The sequence below is a fragment of the Leucoraja erinacea genome, chromosome 3 (assembly GCF_028641065.1).
Source record: "Leucoraja erinacea ecotype New England chromosome 3, Leri_hhj_1, whole genome shotgun sequence".
Lineage (NCBI taxonomy): Eukaryota > Metazoa > Chordata > Chondrichthyes > Rajiformes > Rajidae > Leucoraja > Leucoraja erinaceus.
Genome location: NC_073379.1, coordinates 105739764 through 105758099, shown reverse-complemented (window position 1 = coordinate 105758099; position 18336 = coordinate 105739764). Strand labels below are relative to the sequence as shown.

Sequence of the window (18336 nt, the reverse complement as noted above, 5' to 3'; positions counted from 1 at the left end):
TTTTAGGGTATGGCCAGGGACGGCCACCCTGGAAGATGCGGAAGCCTCAACCTCCCACACAACCCCGAACAAGAGATATCAAACCCGAACCCCCCTTTTAAAAAAAACCGAGGAAATAACACAACCACCAGTAACCATGGAGGTAGGTGGGTGTGGTTCTTCTGTAAAAAAGGGGACCCACGACGGTGGGGGGGGGGGGGGAGGTTGCAATACTACAATTATGTATGGTGTAAAATCACTACAGACTCGTATATTCTAAGCAGTATTCAGGGTTATCTGATAGAATTTACTTATCCCAATAACCCCCCAGTACAACATACACCAGAAAGGCATTTTGTCCTTACAAAAACCGAACAATCTAAAGCCCACATGGTGCTACAAAGATTGTACACAAAGGGTGTGATTGAGCATACTATTCATGAAAAAATTAGAATTTGTATCAAACATATTTATTAAAAATAAAAAAGATGGGGGTTGCAGGATTATCATTGACCTTTCAACCCTAAACACATTCGTTCAATATGTTCATTTTAAGATGGATACTCTTATTACTGATAAAGACTTGGTGTCAGCTCGGTTCTATATGGCAAGCATTGACTTAAAAGATGCATACTATACAGTACCCATCAGAGGGGATCACAGACGGTATCTGAAATTTAACTGGATGGGGGAACTTTGGCAACATAGAGCCTTACCAAATGGGCTAACATCAGCCCCCAGATTATTTACTAAAATTCTGAAACCAGCTTTGGCATTGTTACGTAAACAAAGCCATAGGGTGATGCATTTCCCCCGTTCTGCCTCATCAATCGGGTACTAAGGAAAATTCAACAAGACTCGGCATCTGGGATTCTCATAGTACCCGATTGGCCTACTCAACCGTGGTATTCGGTCATACAGGGGATGGTGTTAGAACCATGTTCCCTTATTGGACATAGCCCGAATTTATTAATTCATCCAGTGACTGGGGGCAGTCATCCATGCCATAGATTAGGGATTTGTTGATTTGTAGAGTCTGAAAGACCGACTACACGGCATGGGGCTGTCAGACAGGACGAGGAATCTCATCTCATCTGCACAAAGACTGTCAACACGGAAGCAGTACCTTGGACACATCAAGAAATGGGGCATATACTGCTTGGACAACAACCTCGACCAAAGGGCCAAGAACATTCCGGCCGTATTGGAATTTTTAACAAGCCTCCATTACGATAATCGATTGGGCTACAGTGCCATCAATAGTGCCAGAAGTGCACTCTCCAATTACCTATCACAAGGAACGGAGCGGCACACGGTGGGAACACACCCCCTGGTAACAAAACTCATGAGGGGCATATTCAATGCAAATCCCCCTAAAACCAGGTACTCCAAAATCTGGGAGGTGGGTGTCGTTCTAAACATGCTGAGGAGCTGGTCGCCCATAACAGCATTGTCACTTCAGAAACTGACCATGAAGATGGTTATGCTCATGGCGTTAGTTACCGCATAACGAGTCCAGTCATTAAGCAAACTGAGCCTGGACTCCCTGATCATCTCACCCGAGAAACTGGTGTTTGTCATACAGGATTTAATAAAACAAAACAGACCAGGTTCATCGGGTCAAGTGATTGAATTTATGGCATATCCATATGACGAACGACTGTGTATAGCAAGACACATCCAATTATACATAGAATATACTAAGAGCATTCGAGGTCAGGAAATGGCGTTGTTAATCTCTTACAAGAAACCGCACAAAAGGGTCACGACCCAAACTATATCAAGGTGGCTCAAATATGTCCTAAAGATGGCAGGAATAGACACTAATGTTTTTAAATCTCATTCCACCAGGGCTGCAGCAACATCCGCAGCAAAAATTCTGGAGGTACCCACAGACCAAATCCTCAGAATGGCAGGATGGTCATCCGAAAGGACTTTCCAAAGGTTTTATAATAAACCAGTTTTGGAGCCATCATCGTTTTCGGAAACCATTTTACGTTCAACAATATAATTTGCCCGAAAGGTTACAGGGCTATGATTTCAATTAATAAATTTATTTTTTCGTTATACCACACAACTCTTTGTATAAGTGTGTTTTAAAATTACTAATGATGCTCTCTCCCAATACCCAAGGCAGTTGTGAAGCATGGACTCGTTCCACAGCATGAGGTCACAGAGCTTTGAAATCTTCACGTAGTCACTCACGTGACTCCGAAGTAAAATAGTAAGATTAAACGAGAACTTACCAGTTTGAAGTTTGATCTATTTTATGAGGAGGAACGTTGAGGGAATATGTGCCCTCCGCTCCCACCCTCCTATGATCATATCAAAAACTGGTATCTCTTTGATAATCTTACTATGTTAGGTCATTATAGTTTTCTGTGACCTCACACCGCTGCTTTGAAGAATGACACGCATGCGTTGGAAGCGGGTTCTTCACGTATTCCCTCAACGTTCCTCCTCATAAAATACAGATCAAACTTCAAACTGGTAAGTTCTCGTTTAATCTTACTACTTTATTTATAAAGCACTTTAAACGACTGCAGTTGCCACAAAGTGCTGTACATGAGAACTCATGGACAAGAAGTTATTACAAACCATTAAAAACCGTAAAACAAAGGACTATAAAACAGTAAAAACTAAAAGACATTAAAATCACTAAAAACAGGAGCAATGTCTCAGCCAGTGTCAAAAGCCAGAGAATAAAAATTATTTTTTAGGGTGGATTTGAAGATGGACAGTGAGGGGGCCTGTCTGATGTGCAACGGCAAGGTTTTGTTATCGTTAGGATAATACTTTATGTACAGAAGGAAACAAATTATAATATACCTGCAAGATATATAGGCCAAACTTGTCCAAGATCTTGATACTTGCAATTATAAACTTGCAGTTGTATCGTAAAAACAACATTTTAAAATGCTCATCTTAATCATTCACAGTTAACTGGTTAACATTCACGTCATTTAATGAATAGGAATATGGTAGCTTACCTAATATACTGTGGGTTCTTCTTACCATCAACAACATCCTTATCTATGTGTACACTAATGATATTTGAATTTGGGATCTCATACATTGGTTCAAGCAGTATTTGTTCCTGAAATAAAATCAAGCATTACCATCTATCAGACATGTAATTTTAGCTGCAAGTATTTGCATAGTAGTTAAACCCAGCAAACCCAATTAAACCCAGCAAACTTGCATAGAAGTTAAACCCAGCAAAAGCTGAAGAACTTTCACATAATTTCTGTCGAAGTCTTGGAGAGTAGAAATTGGGCTGGATATTTTGTTTGCTACAATCCGTGATATTTTGTGAATGTGATCCAAGTGGGCCGATACCTATTAATTTCTTACCAACAAAAATCAGATCAAAAACCCATGTATCTTTGCTTCTCAGGTCGATAAACAAGTATATCACACTGAAAGTAATGAAACGTGCAGAATTTAAAATGCCCCTGGAATATTTTTTTAATTATATTTTATAAATCCCATTGTCACTTTCAAGTAGCATAGATAGCTTCAGTTCTCGAATGTATGTAGTGCCCTACAACACAATTAGCCCAATCTATGTATTGGTGGCTGGAGCGTCCATCTGGAGACCCATGTGCTATCTCCCCTGCCACCAACCTTTCTTCCAACCCCATGTCACCTCAACATTTTCCACAACTTTGTCTTGTTCTCCCTCATCTCCATGGCAGTCTAAAAGGGAGGAATCGCAATCACAAAAATCCTCTTCAAAACGGCAGATATTAAAAATCTGAAACTAAACAAAAATGGTCTTTTGTTGAACGGCCTTTGAGCTGAAATATTAACTGTCTTTCTTTCCACGGATACTGCCAGACCTGCTGAGTGAAAATTATATAAAGCAAGAGAAGGGTCCTGACCCGAAACATCGCCTATCCATTCTCTCCACAGATGCCTCCTGACTTGTTAGGTTACTCCAGCATTTTGTCTTTTACACAGGTTTCCAGCATCTGTGATTCCTTGTGTCTATATGTTCCAATTTTCAATTTATCTTCCAACACTCAATTTAGTCAAGCGTAAAGTCAAGAGTGTTTAATTGTCATATCCAATTTATAAGCAACCTGTTCCAAATGCTATATTCAAACAGTTCTTTTTCCACCATATGGCGCATTAAGGCAGATCAATATAAAACCACATTATCTACTAATACAAAAATACGCTTTGAACCATGGACTAAGATATAGTTCATGCTTGTATTTTTACCGCATATACATTTCTAATCTCAGCACCAACATTAACATTCATAGCAAAAGGATTTGAGTATAGGAGCAGGGAGGTTCTACTGCAGTTGTACAGGGTCTTGGTGAGACCACACCTGGAGTATTGCGTACAGTTTTGGTCTCCAAATCTGAGGAAGGACATTATTGCCATAGAGGGAGTGCAGAGAAGGTTCACCAGACTGATTCCTGGGATGTCAGGACTGTCTTATGAAGAAAGACTGGATAGACTTGGTTTATACTCTCTAGAATTTAGGAGATTGAGAGGGGATCTTATAGAAACTTACAAAATTCTTAAGGGGTTGGACAGGCTAGATGCAAGAAGATTGCTCCCGATGTTGGGGAAGTCCAGGACAAGGGGTCACACCTTAAGGATAAGGGGGAAATCCTTTAAAACCGAGATGAGAAGAACTTTTTTCACACAGAGAGTGGTGAATCTCTGGAACTCTCTGCCGCAGAGGGTAGTCGAGGCCAGTTCATTGGCTATATTTAAGAGGGAGTTAGATGTGGCCCTTGTGGCTAAGGGGATCAGAGGGTATGGAGAGAAGGCAGGTACGGGATACTGAGTTGGATGATCAGCCATGATCATATTGAATGGCGGTGCAGGCTCGAAGGGCCGAATGGCCTACTCCTGCACCTAATTTCTATGTTTCTATGTTTCTATTAATAGGGGTAATATGCTGGCGCAGCTGGTAGAGCTGAGGCCTCACAGACCTGGGATCAATCCTGACCTCAGGTGGTGTATGTGTGGAGTTTGCATGCCCTCACTGTAAGTGTGTGGGTTTCCTCCCACATCCCAAATATGTGTTGGTCTGTTGGTTAATTGGGCTCTAAATTGGCCCAAGTATGTCGGCTGTGGATGAGAAAGTGGGATAACATAAAACTAATATAAATGAGTGATCGATGGTTGGCATGAAACACAAATCTAAATGAGATGCCTTCATTTAGCTCTTAAGGCCAACGGAGGCAAGGGATATAGGGACAAAGCAGGAACAGTGTACTGATTTTGGATGATCAGCCATGGTCGTATTGAATGGTGGTGTGGCTTGAAGGGCCGAATGGTCTACTCCTAAACTTTTTTCTATGTTTCTAAGTAAGTAAGTAAGTAAGTTTATTGGCCAAGTATTCACATACAAGGAATTTGCCTTGGTGCTCCACCCACAAGTAACAACATAACATTCAGTGACAGTTACGAATGACTCAGAAAACACTAAACATTAATAATAATAAAACATTAACGATTAAACACTATTGATCAAGCATGTGAACCAACAAAATACCAGATCAAAGAGAGGCATGTTTTTATGTTTCTATGGACGCAGTGGGCCGAAGGGCCTGTTTCCATGCTGTATCTTTAAAACTAAAAAACTAACACAAAAACATCAAAGATAGTAAGTGACGTAGTATTGCAAATGGTGCATTCCTGCTCTCTTAACTGAAATAAAGCAGGAATACTACCCAAAGTCACAGGAAAAGGCAGGAAAACTGAAAGATTCCAGTATAAATTTGAAGAATTCTGCATTCAATAACATATGTTTCAGCTGCTCGTTTACCCACCACAACAATCTCAAATTATAGGCAAATATTATCACGTGTGGTTACATTGCTCAGTGATATTACTGTTCACCTGACTTGCAAGTTAAATCTTTGTTACACTGCAATGTCCTATCTTGCACAAAACACAGAGAGTATTTCCTCCCTATCTGGTTCTCTATGGATACTTTATCACTGCAGTAATTAATTTTGGGTAGACAAAAGTGCTGGAGAAACTCAGCGGGTGCAGCAGATCATTCTTAAAATATTTTCAATTTATTTTCCAAAATTCAACTGCAGTATTCACTCGCTATAATAGTGACATTTAACATACCATGATGGATCTCAGTCCTCTTGCTCCCGTCTTCCGATCAATTGCTTTACATGCAATGGCATGCAGAGCATCCTCAGAAATGGAGAAATTACACTAAAATGTTCAAGAAGACATCAGTGAAAAATCCTGTATCACCATGGATTTTTTGTATTTTATATATAACGTATTTTTATATTTATATAGATTTGTACTTTTGGAGAATATATTTTTAGTTGCTCAAACATTGGGAATGAACAACATCAATTAATGAATATCCCTTATTATCATGTATTGAACTTAATGGCTATAGTGACAGAAATGCAGCGTTTCCCAAATACTGATTTAATGGAGCAATTCAACAATCAATGCAATTTTTTTAATGCTGTTTTTTAAAATGCTTACACTGATAGATATAGATATAGATAGATATGCCATTTATTGTCACTATACATGTACAATGAAATTAAAAGCTGCTCGTACTCAGTGCATACATATAATTTAGTACAAAAAACAAGAAACAGAAAACAAAAACAAAAGGGAGAAGGGGGGGGGATAGGTGCACAATTCTGCGGCGTTATATACATATCTATAAAGGCAAAATGGTGAAGGAGATGTTTAAAGATTATATTAAATATTAAAAATGTTTTGTTTTTTTAAATGTTAAAAATTAGAGTTACAATACACATTACAGTTCCAAATTTCATTACGTGGATATAATAGATGGAAGTCCGGGTGTTGGGCTGTAAAGTCAGTGCATGTGTGAATGGGTGACGTGATAGCAGTGGCTTTGTCAACAATAAACCAAATGCTTGCATATAAATTATGAAGTTGTGAATTTGATCACAATGTATCATTAGTTTACATCTGACATGAATGTTTGATGTTTTTAACGTACCATCGGTCATGAAAAATGTGTATTGATTTCTGATATTTCACTATTTCAAAATAGAACAATTTTAAAGAAGTGACTGGAACCAGTCCAAAACTGGCACTCCATTTCTGAATGATTAAAACCTGGAAGCCAGGGAGATACAGGGAGAGTCTGGGGTCCTTTTAACAGAATGATTTCTACTAAAGCACTGGATGTATGTGGAGGTTATGCCACAGTATAGGCACTAGGTGGAGCATATCTGGAGTACAATGAGTTGTTCTGGACACCATACCTTAAGAAGAACATATATACACTTTGCAAACAATATAATGTGGATCCAGCAGTATGAAACCTGGATTCCAAACTTTCAATCTGAGGAGAGGTTAGGAAGCAAAGTCTATATTCTTCTGTTAGAAGACTAACATGTGGATTAATTGATACCTTCATTGCTTTATGGAAACAAATAGACGGATAGAAGTAAACTATTCCTGCTGGTTTGGAAGTCCCAGAGCAGGTGTCATGACCTAAAATAACGGATCAGCTTTTTGTGGAGTTCAATAAGGAAATACAATTACTAGGAAAGGACAGTTGAAGTCAGAAACTCTCTGCTGCCAATGGAAGTATTTTTACATGAACTGTTAATTTAAAAACCAAGTTGCCTTTTTTTCTTAAGATAAGACACAAAATACTGGAATAACTTAGCAGGACAGGCAGCATCTGGAGAGAAGGAATGGGTGATGTTTTGGGTCGAGACCCTTCTTCAGACTTTTTTTCTTGTGTATCCATTCAATGGATGTGATCTTAGCTGGAAATGCAACCATTTATCGGCTAGAACTAATTTTTGTTGTAAGGAGGCAAGTTTAGGTGGGTCTGAAATCTAACATAGGATGACTGGGAAAGAATATTATGCATGCTATGTACAGTCTTGATGGCGGGGTCCACATGTGACATTAGTGCTGGATTTGTGATCATGAAAGGTATTAAGGGAAATAGAGCAAACATGGGGGGCAACTTCAGTCACGTATGTCTCAATCTCAGTTATTTACTCAAAAGGTGGCAGTGAGTGCAGGAAGAGGAATTCAAATGAATTCAACCCTTTGTCTCTGACAGTCAGGTTTAGACCAGTGATTTAGACCAGTGGTTTCCAATCTGGGACCATATGGCTCCAAAGGGGCCATGGCAAATTTCAGGGGGGGCACAGAAAAATGTTGGGATTTAGGGGGCCACAGGTTCAATGAAGGGGGCCACAGAACTACCACCCTGTTGCCTCCTAAATTTCAGTTCTAATACATTTAATTCTTTGTAGTTGAAATATTTTTGATGTTTGTGGAATAGAATAAAAGAGAATATATGTGCAATTAATAGACACTGATATTTTTATGGAAGGTATTATAATATTGAAGTACTTTTTTCCGCTAATAATGTCAGGGGGGCCACAGAAAAATTAAAAGATCCCAAGGGGGCCATGAGCTAAAAAAGGTTGGAAACCACTGATTTAGACAACAGAACTTTCAGTAGCTTCAGATGTGCAGAGGGTATACAGTGGGAGGATGTCCAAGCTTCCTTCCAAATAGAGGTAACAAAAACAGAGGCAGAGATTTTAGCAGCAAACTGTGGTTGGAGCTAAGGCTAAGTAATTCCGTGAAAATTAAAATTGCCATTAATAATGACGTGGTGCAGATTTGTGATTTGGAAACTTACTTCAGAGTGAAATACAACACCTGCTTTGAATAATCTGGTCTTAAGAGAACATGCTCTGACAGGAGTTTCACTTGTTCTGATATTCAAGTAGGAGAAGTTGCAGCTCTGATACTGGATGTCAGTCAAATCTTCATGGAATTTAAGAAATAGTGGAGAACTCAAGATATACGAGTCTGTAGAAGGGTTCCAACCCAAAACGTCACCCATCCTTTTTCTCCAGGGATGCTGCCTGGCCCACAGAGTTACTCCAGCACTTTGTGTCTATCTTTGGTATATACCAGCATCTGCAGTTCCTTCTTACACATCCAGATATATATGTTGATTAAATTGAGCTGGATGTCATCAGTTGATATATGGAATGAATGCTGTGATTTTGGATGATCAAATACATCAAAGGTACTAATCCCAATTTCCCTTCCTGAAACAAACCTACTCTTAGCTTTCCATTGCATGAAGAATTCCCCATATCTGATTAATTGTGTTGTTGTTATTGGCATTTATGTATGTTGTCTCAAAGCAAGGCAAGGCAACTTTATTTATATAGCACATTTCATACATGAGGCAGACTCAAAGTGCTTCACATAAAAACATGTCATACAATAACCCCACTCTCACCATCGACGGCACCACTGTCTCCCCATCTCCCCAGGTCCGCAACCTTGGCGTGATCTTTGATTCCACCCTCTCCCTTGAGCCTCACATCCGCCATGTCATTAAAACCTCCTTTCACCTCCGCAACATCGCCAAAATTAGACCGTCTCTCACACCTCCCGCTGCTGAAAGACTCATCCATGCCTTCATCTCCTCCCGACTGGACTACTGCAACTCACTTCTCCTTGGCATCAGCTCCACCTACATCAACCGACTCCAACTGGTCCAGAACGCAGCCGCCCGACTCATCACCCACACTAAACCCTAGCATCTCATCACTCCAGTCCTCAAACAACTTCACTGGCCCCATCTCCCTCCGGATCACCTACAAAATCCTGGTCCTCACCTACAAAGCCCTCCACCATCTGGCCCCCCCATATCTCACTGACCTCCTCTCCCCCTACCAACCCTCACGGTCCCTCAGATCTACATCAGCCGGTCTCCTCTCCATCCACAAATCCAACCTCTGCAGTTTTGGGGACAGAGCCTTCTCCAGGGCAGCTCCCAGGCTCTGGAACTCCCTCCCCCAACTGATCCGCAATTCCGTGTCCCTCACCATCTTCCAGTCCCGCCTCAAGACCCATCTCTTCACCTCTGCCTATCCTTAGCCCCACGTCCCCCTCCCTTTTCATCTGTGCTTGAATTGCCTCATATTGTGTTTTGAATTGAGTTTCTGTCTTTAATTTGTGTACTAGTCATGTCTCTACTATTTATTTCATTCCGCTTACATGTTTTTCCTCTACTTGCTAAATTTTTGTAAGGTGTCCTTGAGACTCTTGAAAGACGCCCATAAATGTATTATTATTATTATACAAGAAAATGAAATATTAAAAAGAAATAAAATAGAAGAATTAAAAGAAAATAAAAGCAAAGTTAAAAATGCATTATAAAAAGTGCAAAAGTTAAAAGTGCAATGTAGTTAAGATTTAGCTGAAAACTAAAATAAACATAAAAGTTTTCAGTCTTGTTTTAAAAGTGGTCAAAGTTCAGTCAAGTCTTAAATCTTCAGGAAGTTTATTCCAGCTATTTGTTGCATAGTAACTAAATCCTACTTTCCCATGTTTTGTATTTACTCTGGGAACCACTAACAGATTGGTCTCAGAAGATCTTAGCGGTCTAGAAGGCTTATATAGTGGAAGCATGTCAGTGATATACTTTGGCCCTAAACCATGTAGTGATTTATAGGTGAGCAGCAGGATTTTGAAATCAATTCTCTGACATACAGGGAGCCAGTGTAAGGATTTAAGAATTGGTGTAATGTTGGTATGTTGCAAAGCCTACCTGAAGCGTCGCTGAAAATCTGTCCCAGCCCGTGTGCGCGATTTTGGCGCCATTTAGAGGGGGGCGGGTTTAAAACGCGATTTTCCCTAGGCTGTTCAAATCGAGGTTTTTCAGCCTAATTATTAACGAAAAATCCGGAAGACTCCGTAGCTGGAGCTATTTTTAGTTTTAAGGGCTTTCTTTACTTGTTATAGTAGGTTAAAAATTAACTTCTAAACCCACGACTGCCGACAACTGGCCGGATCGTATACAGGGGAAAACGGAAGGTAGGCTGTTTATTTTTACGTTAAAAAGGGCTTCTTAAGATCCCTTTATACAAAGTTTAAAGTTGCGAGTAGCTAATTTTAGGCCCATTATATCCCGCAGTATTTTTCTGGGCATTTGAGGGCACAAATCTACCGCAATGTGAACGCTCTAAACCAGCGCGTTCACAGGATCCCACTAGAAAGCTGATTTAAATGGACTTTAATTTACAGCAATTGAACACTAAATTCCTTCCATTTGGCCTATAAATTAATGTCAATGAGATTTAAAAATCATGTTTTATTGTGAATTATTTGTGAATATTATTTGGACACTTAAGCTATTTAAAAATGTTAATCATTTATTAAGAAATGGATAGATGTTTAATCTAGTAATTGAAGTTTGAAATTAGCTACAATTGGGTAACAAACTAATTATATGCTTTAATTTCAGGTCATCCAAGTAAGATTATTTTATATTTGTTTCAGAATGCTTCAATCTATGATAACTGAAAATTTCATTCAGTTCTCTTAATTTTTAAGACAGTTATGAGCTTTTGACTGTCCACGATCACAGCTTTTTTGTTATGTCCATAGAAAATCAATAGGGAACAAGATGCTAATTTCCGAGTATGAAAATGGCCATAACATTTTAAATACTTGAGATATGAAAGTGAATTAGGTGTCAAATTAAACTTCTTTTTATGCTTTATCCGATGGGATAGATTGCAGACTTAATTTTTAAAATCTCAAAATTTTGTAACATTGCTACGTAATGTGCTCAAATTTTTTGGTCTTTGTTAGAACTCTAGCAACAGCGTTCTGAACAAGCTGTAGCTGCCTGACAGTTTTTTTTGGAAGACCTGCAAGGAGACCGTTACAATAATCTAGCCTACTAGTAATAAAGGCATGTACAAGTTTTGAGCTGACATGAGTCCTCTTAATCTTGCTACGTTTTTGAGGTGATAGTTGGCCGATTTTGTTACTGATTTGATGTGACTGTCGAAATGTAAATCTGAATCCATAATAACCCCAAGATTTTTGGCTTTTGTTTGAAGTTTTCAGGGACAGAGAGTGAAGGTGTTGGGTTACTTTAAGCCTTTCTTTTTTAGCACCAAAAACAATGATCTCCATTTTGTCCTTATTTAGTTGGAGGAAATTTTGCCACATCCAGTCTTTGACTTGCTTAATGCACTGACACAGTAGATCTATGGGGCGATAGTCATTTGGTAATAGCGCTACATAGATTTGAGTGTCATTGGCATAGCAGTGGTGGTCAATATTATTATTTTGCATGATTTGCCCTAGTGGGAGCATGTAGATGTTGAATAAAGAGGGCCCTAAGATCGAACCTTGCGGGACTCCACACGTCATGTTGGGTGGTTCTGATACAAAGTTGCCAATGGAAACAAAATAGTTCCTATCTTGATATATAGATAATCTTTCTCATCCTTTATGGAGTCTCACCAGATCATCCCACCACTGGTATCATACAATCACCATGTGTACTTATAATGAATTGGCTGACTCTTGCTTCATTATACAAATCAGTCATTTTGCATGGGTTATCATTACCCTAAGGCATTATCCAGACTACATTGTAAAGCTCTGACAGCAATTGAAGATCAACAGTGAAAAACGGAGCATCGTGGGAGTGAGAGGGAAAGATCTAACAGGAACCTGAGGGGTAACCTTTTCAAAAAAAGGGTTGTGGGTGTATGGAACGAGCTGTCGGATGAGGTTGTTGAGGCAGGAACAATTGCAACATTTAAGAAGCATTTAGGCGGTCCATGAATTGGACAGGTTTGGAGAGATATGGGCCAAAAGCAGGAAGGTGGGACTAGTGTAGATGGGGCATGTTGGTCTGTTGGGGTGGAAGATTTCAACCTTCACTTGGTCCGCCCTGTTACGACTAATGCAATCTACTCGACGTGCACAAACGGAAGATCAAATAGAACAAGATGTCCAACAACTTTAGGCTGTGCACGCCACATGAAAGAAAAAGTAGATGTTGGTCTGTATGGGCAAGTTGGGCCGAAGGGCCTGTTTCCACGCTATATAACTCTATAAGTTTGATTACAGTTTGCCTACCATGTAGTTATTGAAAGGTTTTGCTGCTTAAAATGCTAGCACATTTTTTGTTATATCAATCTATATAAATTGACTTATTTTCTAATATTCTGAAAATGTATAAATGCAAAACTATGCTTCTGCCCTGTTCATACCTTGTCTATGCCAAACAATATCTTGTACTGAGTAATTATTGCGTTCTGTGGTTTTGTCAAAATCTGAACTAACATATCCTCATTTAAAGTGTGCAGTGCATGGACCACAGGAAATCGTCCCACAAATTCTGGAATCATTCCGTATTCGATTAGGTCCTTGGCCTCCACCTGATTGAGTAACTTGTCTTGTTCCTGGAGCTCTTCATGGGTATTCAATCCTGAGGAATTAGCCAGACCAGCCGCAGCTGCAGCTCGACGGCGGGCGCTCAAGTCAGATGTTGTACCAAATCCCAGGTACTGAGTGAAAAGAAAATGGTTAGCTAAATAAACTTACGATTAAAAAAAAAAAAAATGCTTTATTATGCAAGTAAGATTTACAGCTTCACAGCCTTTATCAAGAGAAACATTAACATTCACCCTGCTGCCAAACTCTGAGTTGAAGAGAAACTTGTGGAGAATTAAAGTCGAAACAAGGAACTGCAGATGCTGGTTTACGAAACAAAAAGACACAAAGTGCTGGAGTAACTCAGTGGAGTCAGGTAGCATCTCTAGCGAACTTGATGGATGATGTTTTGGGTCGGAACCCTTCTTCAGACACTGTGAACATGAATAGATGACATGATGGGACTGAAGAATGGTCCTTACCCGAAAAGTCACCTATCCATATTCTCCAAAGACACTGCCTGACCTGCTGAGTTACTTTAGCAATTTTTATCTTTTGGGGGTGAGACTTAAAGATTGTTTATTCCATTTTTAAAAGTTGGATTCTAACTATGGTGATGAGGAGGGTCAGGTATCATCAGTTTAAGAAATGTTACACTGAAATGTTGACACTAATGGAAGGTAATAAGCGTCACTGAGTCTCAAGGTAGTTATAATCCATATGGGGACGAAGATTTGGGACCCTAACAAGATTATATTGAGATAAGGGGAGGGAGCACAAGACTGGCATGGCACAGTGGCACAGCAGGTAGAGCTGCTGCCTCACAGCGCCAGAGTCTCGGGTTCAATCCTGACTTCGGATTCTGTCTGTGTGGGTTTGCCCTTTTCCCTGTGACCACGTGTATTTTGAAATCCAGTGTTAAAACACATTTGTACTCCCTGGCTTTTGACCATGCCTGAGGCTTTGCTTCTGTTTGTGGTGTTTTTGATGTTTCTTTATTTTACATGTCTTTTCCTACTATTTCTTTTGATTGTTATTTTTGGTGTGTATTAACTTTTTTGTCAATGATTAGTGATGTACAGCACTTTGTTGCAGCCATGTTTGTTTTTAAAGTGCTCTATAAATAAAATTATTATTATTATTATTATTATTATTATTTCCTCCTTCTGCTCTGGTTTCCTCCCACATCCCAAAGTTGCCCCTAGTGTGTAGTGATGCCAAAGTGAGATAACATATAACTACTGTGAATGGCTAATGAATGGTCAATGTGGACTCAGTGGGCCAGTGATTCCATGCTGTATCACTGAACTCAACTGAGTATCTGACTGTTTACCATCCAAATAATATAATGTATTTTTACTTTGATTCAGTTACCTAAATGATAATTTAAGACCTTCACAGTAAATGGCAGTAACCTGGCGAGTGTTGTAGAGCATAGGGTTCTACGTGTGTAGGTACATAGTTCCTTGAAACTGTCATCACAGGTAGATAGTGTGATCAAGAAGACATTTGGTTTTTGCCCTTCACCAGTCAGGATATTGAGTATTGAAGTTGGGATGTTATGTTACAGGTGTACAAGACGTTGGTGAAGCCACAATTGGAATATTGGGTTCAGTTTTGGTCACACTGCTATAGGAAGGACATTGTTAAGCTGGAAAGAGTGCAGAGAAGATTTATGAGGATGTTGCCTGGACACGAATGCCTGTGCTGTCCGGAGAGTTTATGCGTGTGAGAACCTTATTCCATGGAGTGCAGTAGGCTGAGGGGTAATCTTATAGAAGTGTATACGATCATAAGGGGAATAGATAAGGTGAATTCAAGAATTTTACAAGAATCAAGAACTAGAGAATATAGGTTTAAGGCAGTGGTTCCCAACCTTTTTTTGGCCATGCCCCCACCTAATCACCTCTAAAATCCTGATCCCCCCCCTGTGGTGATATATAATTCTTATCATTTCAATACCTTGGTTTAAACAAGCTTCAAAAGAACATGGTTCAATAAATAAGGTTCTCCCATGACCTCACGCACTTCGTGCGACGTGCATGAAGAGCGATGGCGCGGTGATTATGTAATAACTACACAATAAAGACCTTTTTTACCCAAAAAAATTATTTACTCAATTGAAACATTACATCTGGAAGAGATGAGATTCCTCCTAGCAGGTAAAGCAGACCAATTCCAAAAGACGTGGTCTATGTTTCTGGACCTATTACAAGTATGAGGTGCAATAGTAATTTAAAAAAAAAACAAATATATAAATAAGTGGTATCAGGACCTGGTAACGGGAGGTAAAATAACAAAAACAGACTTGGTTGGTAGCCCCCTTTCTACGGAGTTTAATGTTATAATAGAGCGATTGTTTCTATTTTCTCTCTCTTTCTTTTCTAGGGTCTATTTTCTCACTTTACTTCCTTCTCTAACTTCTTTCCTAAGGGGCTTTTTTTTCCCAACACTCTTGCACTGCACGACTCTCTTGCACTTTCTTTACTTTCCTTACTTCTACCTTTTTCTCAAAGCTAAAAAAAAATGAAGCGGTACAAAAAATGTATTAAGATATATGTGTTGTGTAGGATTGTAATTTACCGTACTTCTAATAAAAATAAAATTAAAAAAAAAAAAAAAAAAATTTACTAAAAATAACATCTGAAACATAAACTACATATGTTTACCTGATGGAAAATCCAAAAAAATTAAAATCGGAAATTTGGACCCAGACCTCAGTCGCGCTCAATTGCCCCCCTTAAAAATTAAATTGCCCCCCTGTGGGGCGTACGCCCTACGTTGGGAACCACTGGTTTAAGGCGAGGGGGAAAGATTTAATAGGAAGTTGAGGGGCAACTTTTTTTTTTTTAACAAGGCTGTAATTACAAGGCTACAAAAGAAGGACAAGCGGGTGGATGAGACTAGAGGGTTGCTCTGCTGGTGAGCATCCAGATACAGGTGTGTTTGAACAACCACTTCTGTGCTCCAACCTTTCTATTATTCTGAAATGATCCACATCTAGGGAAAGATCATAATGCCACTTTTCCTCACAATGCCTCAGTAACATTTGTAGTTCTTTGAACTATCATCTGTGATTCCCTGAAACATTTTTTTTTCGTGTTTGAATCTATCTTGAATTATGAAAAAGTAATGAAAGTGATCACTCTGATATTATCTGTAATAAATCAAGAAAGATACATCCAAACAAAAGTGCTTCAAGGGAATTTTTTCTTTATATATATAGAATTATATTAATATAAAATAATATTTTCTAGCCAATAGATAAACATCCTCCAGACGTTACAGGAAAATCTAGTATGGTAATGGATTTCAGGAAGTCTGTACGGAGTTTGTACATTCTCCCCATGCGCTGCGTGGGTTCTCTTCGAGATCTTCAGTTATCTCCCATACTACAAAAATCTAGGTTTGTAGGTTAATTTGCTTGGTACAAATGCAAAATTGTCCCTAATGTGCGCAGGGTAGTGTTAATGTGTGGGGATCGCTGGTCGGTACGGACGTGGTGGGGCTGAAGGGCCTTTTTCCACGCTGTACAACTAAACTAAACTAAATTTTACTTCGGAGTCACGTGAGTGACTTCGTGAAGAAGCCCGCTATGACGCATGCGTGTCATGTCGCATACACGCATTGTACGAGTCAGACGTGGGAGAGGACGTCTCCCTAGAGGGAAATAGAAAGAAGCAGGTAAGAGACTGCAAAATGTTTCCCACTTACCTTGCAGGTAGGAAACCGCAGGATGAAGAAGCTGCGGGAAAGCTGGAGGGGAGAACCGCGGAGACAGCGGGCAGCCAGCAATATCAGCAGCCGACGGCACACGAATCCTCCGGAGAGGAAACAGCTGTGCCCGACGTCGCTCCCCGCACCGGCAAGATTCACTGCTGCCGGGCGGGAAGTGAAGCAACAAGTCCCGGGTTGGATGCAGTCGCTAGCGGCATTGGAGCTGATTGAAGCAGCTGGAGGACCGGGACGGGCGACCAGTACCGTGAGTACTTCGTAGCCGTCAGCCGACATCTCGGACAACTGCCCAAGGACCTACGCTACGGGGTCCGTGGGGTTGCGGGAGGAAGGACGTTCCTCCCAAACGGCAGGCTGAGAACCAGCACAGGTAAGAACAATTTTTCCTTACCTTTGTTCTTTACAGACGTCGCTGCCGTATTCTGAAGAGCAGCAGGCAGCCAGCTACGGACGTCAGGGCAGAGCCACAGACGTTGCTGCTGTGTTCTGAACAGCAGGCAGCCAGCTACGGACATCAGTACAGAACACAGATATCGCCGCCACACAGATATCGCTGCTGTTTACTGACCAGCAGCAGGCAGCAATGAATGTCGGCACCAGCATCTCCCATAAGGGAGCGAGTGCCAAAATTCACCCTAAATGGGTAGAGGTGCCCGTGAGTACCAGGACCATGGGGAGCGGTCCAGTGCCCGTAGGCATGGGGACCAGCTGCGGGAAATACCGCGTGCGACTAGTGCCCGAGAGCACCAAGGTCGGCAGGAGCGGTCCCATATATTAAGCACCCGCGACGACTAGTGCCCGAGAGCATGTAAGTCGGCTGGAGCGGTTGCTGGAGTAAATTTCTCCACAGTGGCAGGCTCCGGGATTGGAGGATAGCCACAGTGGGCAAATAAATATAAGTCCCACAACAGTTTACCATAAGGGCTGCATGAAATATCAGACGCCTCTGAGGAGGGTATTGAAGGTCTGACGGGGTAAAATCTGAGCAGGTGATGGAGCCACCTTCCCCTATTGAAGGGTGGGATAAAACAACCTGCTGAACATGATGAGCCAGTACTGCCAGCAGGAACACACTGAGAATGATCTAGAGAAGGATGGCTGTGAGTATTGAATATATGTCCACCCATCAACTTCAAGCTAATATTTTTGCTGAAGTGTTGGCAAGGCATTTATACCCCGGGAAATTGTGGTGCTCTTAATGTAGCCAGTGTTACAGGTGCAAGAGTCAAGAGTCAAGAGACAAGAGTCAAGAGTCAAGAGTCAAGAGTCAATTTAATTGTCATTTGGACCCCTGGAGGTCCAAACGAAATGCCGTTTCTGCAGCCATACATTACACACAAATAGACCCCAGACACAACATAATTACATTTTACATAAACATCCATCACATAGCTGTGATGG

The 18336-nt window shown here is 40.5% G+C and overlaps 1 protein-coding gene across 1 annotated transcript in view; it reads right to left on the bottom strand.

The window, feature by feature from the left end:
* Positions 1 to 18336, bottom strand: part of LOC129695910 (ATP-dependent Clp protease ATP-binding subunit clpX-like, mitochondrial) — a 54905-nt gene that overhangs the window by 2600 nt on the left and 33969 nt on the right. Inside the window, exons 10-12 of the mRNA XM_055633361.1 lie at positions 13038 to 13334; positions 6088 to 6180; positions 2970 to 3076 (exon numbers count right to left, since the gene is read on the bottom strand). Coding sequence (XP_055489336.1) covers positions 2970 to 3076; positions 6088 to 6180; positions 13038 to 13334 — 497 coding nt within the window. The remainder of the gene's footprint in view (positions 1 to 2969; positions 3077 to 6087; positions 6181 to 13037; positions 13335 to 18336) is intronic.